The 11588-nt window shown below is 45.2% G+C and overlaps 1 protein-coding gene across 1 annotated transcript; it reads left to right on the forward strand.

Moving 5' to 3' along the window:
• Window positions 1-5466: 5466 nt before the first annotated feature.
• Window positions 5467-10564, forward strand: tpbgb (trophoblast glycoprotein b). The gene has a single exon (XM_060849742.1). The coding sequence runs from the start codon at window positions 5949-5951 to the stop codon at window positions 7152-7154; it is 1206 nt and encodes a 401-aa protein (XP_060705725.1). The 5' UTR covers window positions 5467-5948; the 3' UTR covers window positions 7155-10564.
• Window positions 10565-11588: the final 1024 nt, after the last annotated feature.

Raw genomic sequence — 11588 nt, forward strand, 5'->3', positions numbered from 1 at the left:
GTCCTTGAAACAAGGTGCATTGCATAAACCAGAATATTTGAAATACTGTCTTACTTTGAGAATCAAAAGTTATAGAAGATTCTTCTGCTGATAGGGGATAGTAAAGCAATCTAGTTGAAAGAAAATATGACCAGAGAGGACAGGTTCTTGAGAAATAGAAATCCCCTAGATCAGAAGTTGTACTCAGAAAAGATGAGAATTATATTAGCCAGATTAAAGCAAATATATTTATCATATGTATGTAAGATATAGATTTCTGACAACAGAAGCAAGATTAGTGCTCCCAAAGGAGAAAAGTTTTCATCAGAAAGCCTAACTAGTGTAATAACATTTGGATATCCATCATGCAGACACCTCTGATGAACACAAAACCCGTAACCTTCTTACCCTGGCTCTGAAGTATAATGTGACATCGTAAATCTTTGCCAAAACTATCAGTCCATTAATAAAAGTTGAACTAATTAAACTTTTCACACATTCAAATCATGTATTAATTCAAGGCTGCTAATTTTCAATCTTTATTGCCCATCTCTAATTGCCCTTGAAAAGGTGGTATTGAACTGCTAAATTTAATCATTGCAGTCCATATGATGTAGGAACACCCACAATGCTGTTAGATAAAGAATTCTAGGATTTGGATCCAGCGATAATGACACAACAATGATACAATTCCAAATCAGGATAATGTGTGGCCTTAGAAAGAAATTTGCAAAGGGTTTCATGCATCTGCTGTTCTTGTCCCTCTGAGTGAAGGAGATTGCAGCTTAAAGGCGAGGTCAAAGATCCCTGCTGTTGCTGTGTATTAGTGCTGAACCATTTAACCATTTATGTTGGGAAAAGGGACACTGATCCAATGGGTTGCATTGTCTTGCACATCGTCAGGTTTTCTTGAGAATTGTTAGAGCTGCACTCATACAGAACGGTGGAGAGAATTTTATCCTAATCTGTGCCTCACAGGTGGTGAACAGACTCGAGAGAGGCAGGAGATGAATTACGCACCACTGAATTTCCAGCCACTGACCTGCACTTGTAGTCACATGATTTGGAGATGCTGGTGTTGAACCGAAGTGTACAAAGTTAAAAATCACACAACACCAAGTTATAGCTGAAAATGTGTTGCTGGTTAAAGCACAGCAGGTTAGGCAGCATCCAAGGAACAGGAAATTCGACGCTTCGGGCCAGAGCCCTTCATCAGGCTCTGGCCCGAAGCGTCGAATTTCCTGTTCCTTGGATGCTGCCTAAACCTGCTGTGCTTTAACCAGCAACACATTTTCAGCTCTGATCTCCAGCATCTGCAGACCTCACTTTTTACTCGAAGAGATTAACACCAAGTTATAGTCCAACAAGTTAATTGGAAGTGCTTCCAATTAAACCTGTTGGACTATAACCTGGTGATGTGTGATTTTTAACGTTGTAGCTACATGTTTTTATGGCTGTTACATTTCTGGTCAATGATGATGATGCCCAGAATGATGATTGTGGAGTTATTTGGTAATGGTAAATCTGTTGAATGTCAAAGTAACGTCACTAATATTTTCTCTTGTTGGAGAAGGTCACTGTCTGGCACTTGTGTGAGGCAAATGTTGCTTGTCACATAATCAGTCTAAGTCTGAATGTTGTCCTGACCTTGCTTCCATAAGGGTATAAGACATAGAAATAGGCCATCCAGCTTTTAATAGTTGTCCTCACATTAACCTTCATAGACATTAACACATCAGATTATGAACACACATGGACCAGAGAGTTCAGTCAGTTTTAACCTTTTTTTTTGCATATCCCCAGAAGTATAAAATGCAACACTTTTGGAGATGACTTCTGCTGAGGGACTGGGAGGTTAGCCTCTCTTTAGTCCTTGTTTAGCCTTGCTGTTGAGGTTTCCTTGACTCTGGATGGGTGTGACATTCCATAACTCCACACGGGACAGTATCAGACAGTTTCTGGATTAGTGGTGCTGGAAGAGCACAGCAGTTCAGGCAGCATCCGAGCAGCAGTGATCTTACTGCTCCTCGGATGCTGCCTGAACTGCTGTGTGCTTCCAGCACCACTAATCCAGAATCTGGTTTCCAGCATCTGCAGTCATTGTTTTTACCTAGTATCAGACAGTTAATGAAGTTCCATCTGCAGGCATCTTTTGGCTGTTGCAGTCCTTTTTTTAAAAAAGAAATACATTTTAGAATTAAAAGTTAATCATGTTCACAAGTTTTTGTAGCTCTGAACAATCAACATGATATTTTAAATCAATACTGTTTGGTTACTGAGCTTTCTATCATTAGAAACAGTTTCACCTCCCTGACCCAATCAATTCAAAAGGAGATGCAGGAGCAGAGCAACCTGGAACAAAAATAGACATAGCTGAAAAAACTCAGCTGGTCTGGCAGGATCTGTGGGAGGAAAGCAGAGATAATGTTTGGAGTCTAGTAGCAAGTGAAGCAAGGGTGATGTGAGGAAAATCGTCTTCAAACAGCAAATACTTAAGAGTATGGAATATATTCCTTTGAAAAATCAGTGCAAGTTTTCCCAGTCTCTTCATCTAACTAAAGTCATTTCTACCTGGCAGTAAGTGTCTTCTGCACTCGTTTTTAAAGCCATTGCTTCATTTTAAAGTGTGTTGTGCCCAGAATTGAATGCAATACTCTAGCTGGCACTTTATAATCTTTAGCATAATTTCCTTGTCTCTGTACTTTATTGCTTTGTTCATAAAGCCAAAGATACTTTAACAGCTTTCTTACTTTGTCCTGCCAGCTCCTAAGATTTGATTTCCAGTACCCTTCTCCCACTGTTTTGGCACCATCTTTCCAATGCTAATGTTTAGTTTATATTGCTGCACATTTTCAACATTAAAATATATCATTTCACATTTCGCTTTTCCTGTGTCTGTCCATGTTACCAGTCTAACTGCTCGAAGACTATTACTATCTTCCTTGCTGTTGGCCACACTTTCAGTTTGATGTTATTTGCACAATTTGGACTCATGCCCTTTAAAGCACAAGTCCAGGTCATGAACAAAAATCCAAAAGAGGAGAAGCCCAAATTCCGTGGGGAACAGGAAATTGTCTGAAAATAATGACTCTGCTTTCTTTCTATCCCTTAGTCAATTTGGTGTTTGTGCTGTCACGACTCCCTGGGTTTGCAGTTTGTTAACAGGTCTATCATTTGGTCCAAGAGAAACAGAAAGCCTCTGACAGAGAATGGTTTGTTTTAAAGAAATGATTTATTTAGGACCTTGGGTATGACACGGGGAGTGGAAGTGGATATGTACTCCTTTGAATACTGCAGGAATGTGTTTCCCTCCATCACCAAGTGGACACCTCAGAACCATTCGGAGTGCAGTCACCCTGTTATGAGGCGGTGTAGCTGAGTTGGCTGCCATGACTGGGCGCAAATGCCAATGCTTCGAGGTCTGTGGACAGACTCTGAGCCTGGCAAATGTTGTGGAAGACACTAGCTAACCACAACCACAGGGACAACATCATTGAAGAGTGGCATGGTGTTTGTCACATGATTGTAGCTTGTTTTTTTTAATCATTTATGGGACGTGGGCGAGCATTTATTGCCCATCCCTAGTTGAGAAGGTGGTGGAAGTTTTAGAGTCTGTTAACATAAGCCAAACGAAAGAAAGTGAACCGCATTTTAGTGAAGGAGGAGAAAGTGAGGACTGCAGATAATAGAGATCAGAGTCGAGAGTGTGTGGTGCTGGTAAAGCGCAGCAGGTCAGGCAGCATCCGAGGAGCAGGAGAGTCGATGTTTCGGGCAGGAGCCTTTCATCAGGAATGAACGCATTTTCGTGAAGACTCGTGTCCATTTCCTCGGTTAGACTTTCACATTTCCCAACACCCATAATCTCAAACAACACAGTTTTAGGGAGAGAGGCAGCAAATCAAGCCACAGGAAAAAAAATTAGTAATACCTGTACTGAACAGCGAAAATGTTAGGGGCGAGCAGCTCCACGTCCAATGGGGTCAATGAACTTCCAAGGCCGCGCCTGCTTCTCGAGAAGTCGAGAGGTCGGTGAGCTTTAACAGTGAAATTCTTCTCTGCAAGCTCGCAGCAGCTCCAGCCTCTCTCTCTGGCGTCCAGACACATCCCTGATGCGGAGGCGGCAGTGTACTCTTAAATAACGCGTCAGTCCCAGCAGCTAAGAGGCAGCAAACCACTAGGATGAAAATGTGAGCTCGCACTCTTTAGATTGAGCGACTCACTTTGGCCCACCGTGATTTTTGTTTTTTGGCGACAGTCTCAGAAAACGAAAACAAAATAGTTGAGTTTGACCAACAGCAGTTTAGAAATCTGAACGAAAGTTGGGTTCGGAGAGAAGCCTAATCCTGTGCTGCAATCAGGGCAGATTTAGGGTATTGTAATATAAAAGCAACATAATCCCTTCGCTGGAAATTTGTAACAAAAACACAAAGTGCTGGGGAAAACTGAGTTTTAAGTCCGTTTGAACTCTTTGAACATTCTAAAGATTTCGAAACCTGAAGTGTTTCTCTCTCTCGGCAGATGCTGCCAGACCTGCTGAGTTTCTCCAGCAATTTTTGTGTTAGCCCATTGTGAGTTCAGCCGGGCATGTTCACTGATTGATCTCTGTCAAGTTATGGCCACAGTCACTTGAGGGGTCGTTTACTCCATTTGGCTGGATGGCCAACATCGTGCGTTCGACCCTTGCACAGGCTGCGGTTACCAGGAAGGGACTCTCCTTCTCAATCTCAACTGAGGCACGGTGACCCTCAGGTTAAACATCAAACAAGTCACCTCTGTCTCTGTACAGAAAACAGCCCTGTAGCCCGGCAGGACTAGTGCGACTTTTTTTTAATAATCACTTGTATGAAGGGGACCTGCACCAATTAGCGAACAACTGTTTGAAGAGAGTGTGACATTACACAGATGTAAAACAACGATTAATATTCCGTGTAACCGCGTACTGTTCAGTGAACTGCGGGGACTGAGACATCGTGACCACCGACAGATTGGATTTACTATTTGTGAGCTCAAAGCCCTGAGCCAATTGAATCCAGAGGCGGGTATTCCGTTTTTATAAGGCTGTTCATTTCGGTTCTCATTCGCACAAGTGCACGCCCGCTCACTTGAGCAATCAATGTGTAGAAAGCTCTTTGGAAGGGGAGCTGCCGGCCGCGTTCCCGCCAGTTGAAGGACGCAGATGTCTCCCTTCCATTCGTTAGACCAAGTATTGGGTGCTGATAATCGGGAAAACGCCGTTCTGATCCGCGCCACCGAAATGTGTTGCTGTAACTTCCTGCGGGGCTGCCTGTGAGTGAGCGAGCGGGCGAGCTCCCCGGGCCCTGCCCATTGCCCAGGAGCTTGTTTGTGTGTGTGTGGAGCTGTCACCGGGAGCTGAGAGGAAAGCCTTGCTTTCACCATTCCCAAACAACTGGAAAGTGTTGGAAAGTTACACGCGGGCCTGAGGAAGGAGAGGCGGTGTGTGTAGCTGGGGGGGGGGGGGGGGGGGGGGGCTGGGGGTGTAGCTGCTGAGCCACGCCGATTGGATTCTGTGGTGTCTTTTTCATGATCATGTCCAGTCAGCCATCGAGCTGAGAGAGAGACAGACAGTGTGAGACGAAAAAAAGCCTTCCATCCCTCCTCAGGGGGCAACCAGAGAGAGAAAAAGAAAACTTACAGCCGGCGGCACCTCTCGGTCCCCTCACAGAAGAGAAAAGAGAGAGTGGGAGAAAACAAAGTGAAGGCGCGAAGTGGACTTGGTTTTACTGAGAAAGAGGGACAGAGAGAGAGAGAGTGAAAGGTGATGGATTGAGTGAGGGAGCAGGATTCGCAGCTCCCAGTTTCTATCTGTCTCTCTCTGTGTTTAAAGCCCAGTTTGTCCCTCTCCCTGTTGCTCTGTCGCTCTCCTCTTCCCCCCACCCCAGCCCCAAACCCTACAATTTGCTGTGACCGTGGAAGGTGATCAGGAGAGTGGATCCAAGCTCAGGAGGAGGATGTTGGTGTCCGGGTACCAGCAGGGGGTCTCGGCTCGGCCGGGCTCGCTCTCCCCCCTCGGGACAGGGCTGTTGTTGCTGCTGCTGAGCTGTCCGCCGCCCGCCGCGCCGTGCCCGCTGCCCTGCGACTGCTCCACGCCGCCGGAGACGGTGAAGTGCGTGAACCGGGAGCTGGCGTCGGTGCCGAGCGGCATCCCGGGCGGGGTGCGGAGCCTGGTGATCAGCGGCAACCGCATCGCGCGGCTGCCGGGCCCGGGGCCGCTCGGGGGCTCTCCGCTCGGCCAGCTGGTCAACCTGAGCCTGCGGGCGAACCGCATCGCCGCGGTGGGCGCCGGCGCCTTCGCCTCGCTGCCCCGCCTGCAGCGGCTCGACCTCAGCGAGAACCGCCTGGTGAGCGTCAGCCCGGCGGCGTTCGGCTCGGCGCCGTGCCCCCTGCGGGAGCTCAACCTGAGCCGGGCCCTGGGCGAGCCCTCGGCCCTGGAGCAGGTGGCGGCGCTGCTGGCCTCCGCTCGGCTGCCCGAGCTCCGGAGCTTGCAGCTCTCCGGCAACCGGCTGTCCTCGCTGCCGCCGGGCGCCTTCTCGGGCCTGGCCTCGCTGCGGCACCTGGGGCTGGCCGACAACTCCCTGTCCGCGCTGGGCGGCGATGCCCCGGGCGGCGGAGGCGGCGATGCCCCGGGCGGCGGAGGCGGCTCGCTGTTGCAGCTGCCGCCGCAGCTGGAGACGCTGGACCTGCGGCGGAACGCGCTCCGGGCCCTCGCCAACGGCACCGTGTCCGAGCTGCGGCGGCGGCACCCCGACCTCCGGCTGCGGCTCGCCGGCAACCCGCTGGCGTGCGACTGCCGCCTGGAGCCGCTGCTGGCCTGGCTCCGGCACGGCCGCCCGGCGGACGCCGAGAGCCTGGTGTGCGCTTCGCCCGAGTCGCTGCGGGAGCGGCCCGTGCTGCAGCTCCGCGCCACCGAGCTCCACTGCCCGCTGCAGGGAGACATGGAGAGCGTCCTGCAAACCTCGTACGTCTTCCTGGGCATCGTGCTGGCGCTGATCGGGGTCATCTTCATGTTCGTGCTGTACCTGAACAGGAAGGGCATCAAAAAGTGGCTTTACAACCTCAGGGATGCCTGCCGAGACCACATGGAAGGCTATCACTACAGATACGAGATTAACTCGGACCCCAGACTGACAAACCTCAGCTCCAACTCGGAGGCGTGAAAGGACTTTTTTTTCCGCATTTTCTGCCCGCGGGAGGCTGAACTTGTTTGAGACTCAAGGAGGGGCCCGCGTAGACTTTGTTTTAACTGTTCGTTCTTTGTAATAGCTATGCATGATGACCCCCCCACTCACACCGACCAACGGGCTTAAACTTGCTGCTTGTGTCACTCTCCGACGGTTGGAAATACGACAGTGACAAAAAAAGGTTTGACTCTCGCAGTGGGGAATGCTCCATGTGCAGCGGTGTATGTTTGTGTGTATGATAATGTGTGGATGTATGTGCATGCCTATGTGTGTGTGCGCGTCTCTACATCTGTGTGTGTGTATGAGTATCTGTGTGTGTGTGTGTGTGTGTGAACTTTCTCTCTCTTTTCATCACCTGATGTGTGATGTGCCAAAATAGGGAGCCCATTTGAAAAAAGGGTTGAAGCTCTCTCCCGAGCTCTGCTTTAACAGTAGAGTACTTTTAAAAACTTAGCTGAGGATTTGAGACCTCCGGTCTATTAGAGTCGGGAGAAGGGATTAATTGCTACAGTAATAGTTTTACCGTTTCAGAAGTGACCAAAAGAAAACAAACTAAGCAATACAAGCAGTTTTTAGACCTCGGTTTCAGCAACTCAAAGGTTTTCTTATCAGTCTCCAGGCGGTGCAGTAACACAAAGCGACCCCGCTGGTTTAATACATTCTGCTAAATTCCAACGACTTCAGTCAGACCCTACTCACTGAATGAGAAAAGGCGCTTACTGTAATGCTGTTTTAATACTGCCTTTTTTTTATTGGCAAACCGGTCTACCTATACTCCCCGAACTTAAACAAAGTGACATATGTAGTCAACAGGCTTTTCTCCTGTTTGTTGGTCTCACAAGTTTCATTGGGTAATATATTCAGGATGATTGGAATGAACGCTGTTTGTCAGCCAGCCTGCCTGCCTCTGAGAAAGCCCGGGCTTTGGAAACATCTGGATCCTCAAAGATGAAGTATTCTCTCCATTCCCCCTCCCCCACCCTCAATCTTCATTTGAAGAATGGAGATGTTGACCGTAGGCCTCCCTCCTGGTGTCACAATATCCAAGGACTGTGCATTTCCATTTGACAAACTGGCTATCTCCCGGGTGCACATGTAGGGTGATGGTTGTGGGGGCGTTAAGATCACACTAATGTTGAGCCTCGCAGTTCATGATTTTTTTTAAAACGGTGCATCTTTGCAAGTCGTTTTGTAATGTTTCCGAAACTCCTAGTTGGTATGAACTTTCTTGACTAAGATTAATACATATATATTGAAGAATATTAGTTAATCAAATTGGGGAATTTGCATTGAAAAAAAATAGATGCAGCAGACACGCATGCACACAGAGACACTGCGGAAACGAATCATGCTAAGTGGAACTGTAAATATCAATAATTATGCTAGTAACCCTGCATTATTAATCAGAGCAGTCAATTAGATCCCCAATCTTACAGTGAAATGTAATAAAATTAGAATGCTTAGCGCCGCTGAATGTAGTGCATGAGTGTTCTGGTACTTTTAGGGAGGGTTTGCATTGGGGTTATATTAGAAAATTGCTCGCCATCGAGAATGAATCCAGTTCATCTAATATTTGATAAGCTTCTCAGCATGAATGAGTCTTGCAGCATTACAGCAGCACGGAACATAAAAGTACAAACACTTGGCTACCTTTCATGTTCAATTATTTCTACCTGGATATAATAGGTGACAAACATTTCACATTCTGTAGCCTTTTTCCCTTGCAATGCAAATGCATGTCATAGATGTGAGGCCTATGCACTTGAGAACATGTTATCTTGGTGCTTGTGCTGTGGAAAAGTTTGAAAATTCTTCTCTCTCTTATTTAGCTATTAATAGAGGATATCTTTACACATCATACCATGGAAGGTTTGATGCAGTGATTTGATAGAACAGGTCAGCAAAGTGAAATAGCATGGGGCTTATGTTCATAACCTCCTCCAAATTCGTTACTACACATCAATTTATTTGTTCAATTTCTGCATAATTTGGCAAGGTAATCTGTTTGCAAGAACACTCTATACTGTAGAACGTTTACAAGCCTGATGATTTCAGACAAACTAGACTATGGATACTTACTAAAACCTATCCACACAACACCAGGTTATAGTCCAACAGGTTTAATTGGAAGCACACTAGCTTTCGGAGCGACGCTCCTTCATCAGGTGATAGTGGAGGGCTTCATCAGGGCACCTGATGAAGGAGCAGCGCTCCAAAAGCTAGTGTGCTTCCAATTAAACCTGTTGGACTATAACCTGGTTTTGTGTGATTTTTAACTTTGTACACCCCAGTCCAACACCGGCATCTCCAAATCATAAAACCTATCCTGCATTTTAACCCTGAGGCAGAAGAAATCAGCCAAGTCCAGCAGGTTAAATATTGCAATAGTTTGCTTGCAAGATCTTCACCAATAAGGCAATGGAAACCTCCTTACATTCCAACCAGTTGTTTATGTTTGTAAAAACAAATCAAAGACCATGACTGCTAGAGTCCATCTCTTTTTACATTCACAGGCACTTGTCTTTCTAGCAGTTCCAAAATCTACAAGTTAAAAACGTTTTCAACCAATATTAACTATTAGAATTTCTAAAACATGGTGCGGAAATATATAATTCCACAGTTCAACTAACCAAATTTATCTAAATCTATTCTTTGAAATATATAAATTATATAAAATTAGTCATGAAACCAGACTTGGGCATGGACTAAGTATAAAAATGTTTTGAAGTGCAAAGTGGCAGCCTGTGTGTTGTATTTCATCGAAACGATGAGACTGTTTGCCTGGTCACTTGTAGCTGTATAAAAAAGGTAGAATGATCCCTTTGTAACTATTGTTCTTATGGAGTCTCTACTTTTCAATGTTACTTTTTTGATGTCCGGTGCTAATACTTGCTTTGATTGTAATTTTCCTAAAATTTCTTTCAGTTGCATTCTAACCATTATTTCCAAGTAATGGACCATAAGTATGATATTTTATTTTCATATTATTTATTACTGAACCAAAAAAAGCACAGATAGAAATCTAGGTTAATGCCATCTGGAGTGCATTTTGTTCTGATCTATATATAGGTTTGCACCAGTGAAGTGTTGATGAGAAATGTGCTGAATACAGCTTTTTGCCATGTCATATATTCGATTAGTGCCATCGGTCTTATGAATACTGGGGACATAAACAAGGCCATGAGTGGGAGGGTGGGGAATGAAGGGCAGTGCACCTATTTATCTGAAGGCCTCATGATGTTGCTGTTAAATCTTCAAAGAATAACCATGTCATATGAAGAATCATTGCATGCAAAAGAAAGCTATGTAATGGAAGTTGGAAAAAACGAGGAAGTAATATTAGAGCCCTGAAGAATGTAAGCATATTCAAGCTGTATGTTTTCTGCTTAATAGCTTTGTTAACTTTTATTAAGAAAATAAATAATGTAGCAAAATTTGGTCTTATTTGAATGTGGCTTTAATTATGAACATAGATTATTTTCATAATATTTGTATTTGTGAGAATGTATGGCAGATAAGGTGTGGATATAGATATTGATAATTTCACATTCTGTGAATGTCAACTGCGTCTTCTTCTGAGGTGAAAGCATATATTGCAAGCTAAACACTTCCACAAACAAAAACATATCATCGCATTGAAGACAAGATAGGGTTTATTTTGATTCATTAAAGAAAAAGCCATGCTGGGTGATCTAATTTCATTTGGCTTCTTCATCATTTACCAGTTACAGCCGCAGTTTTCAAACATATTTCTTTATACCCAGCAAGGTCTGCAGAGTCCACTGTATCTGTCACAGGCAAATACTATATACCTTTCCAATGGCAGTTATCTAAATCAAAGCTAAATTGATTGTAAAGATGAAAAGTCAAGACTAAAAGCGCATGTAGTTCAACAACATCAACCCAAATTTATGCAGTGCCTCAATACAAAATGTTTCAAGGTAGATTATAGATGATTAATTAGAGACAAAAACAGCTGGAATCCAAAGTAGACAAACAGGAGGCTGGAAGAGTACAGCAAGCCAGGCAGCATCAGGAGGTAGAGAAGTCCAACGTTTCAGGTATAACCCTTCTTTCTGATTTCTCCACCTCCTGATGCCTCCTGGCTTGCTGTGCTCTTCCAGTCACCTGATTGTCTACTATAGATGATTAACGACAAGCAAAAGAGATAACAGAAAGCACAGACAAAAAGACAGCTGTAAATAAAGTAAAAGGAAAGGGAAAAAACTGTGGGCTTTTGGGAAATAGTTCTAACTAGTAGAGTTGAAATAGCTGGGGGATTGATCCCAGTTGGGGAGGGGAGCTGGAGAGTGGCAGAAAGAATATAGGAATTCAGAATTGTAAAGCATGATGAGATATGTGCCTGGAGGAGGCTGTACAGGTGTGCTAAGATGCAGCCATCGTAGAAGG

The sequence above is a fragment of the Hemiscyllium ocellatum genome, chromosome 3, assembly GCF_020745735.1.
Source record: "Hemiscyllium ocellatum isolate sHemOce1 chromosome 3, sHemOce1.pat.X.cur, whole genome shotgun sequence".
In the NCBI taxonomy this organism is placed as follows: Eukaryota; Metazoa; Chordata; class Chondrichthyes; order Orectolobiformes; family Hemiscylliidae; genus Hemiscyllium; species Hemiscyllium ocellatum.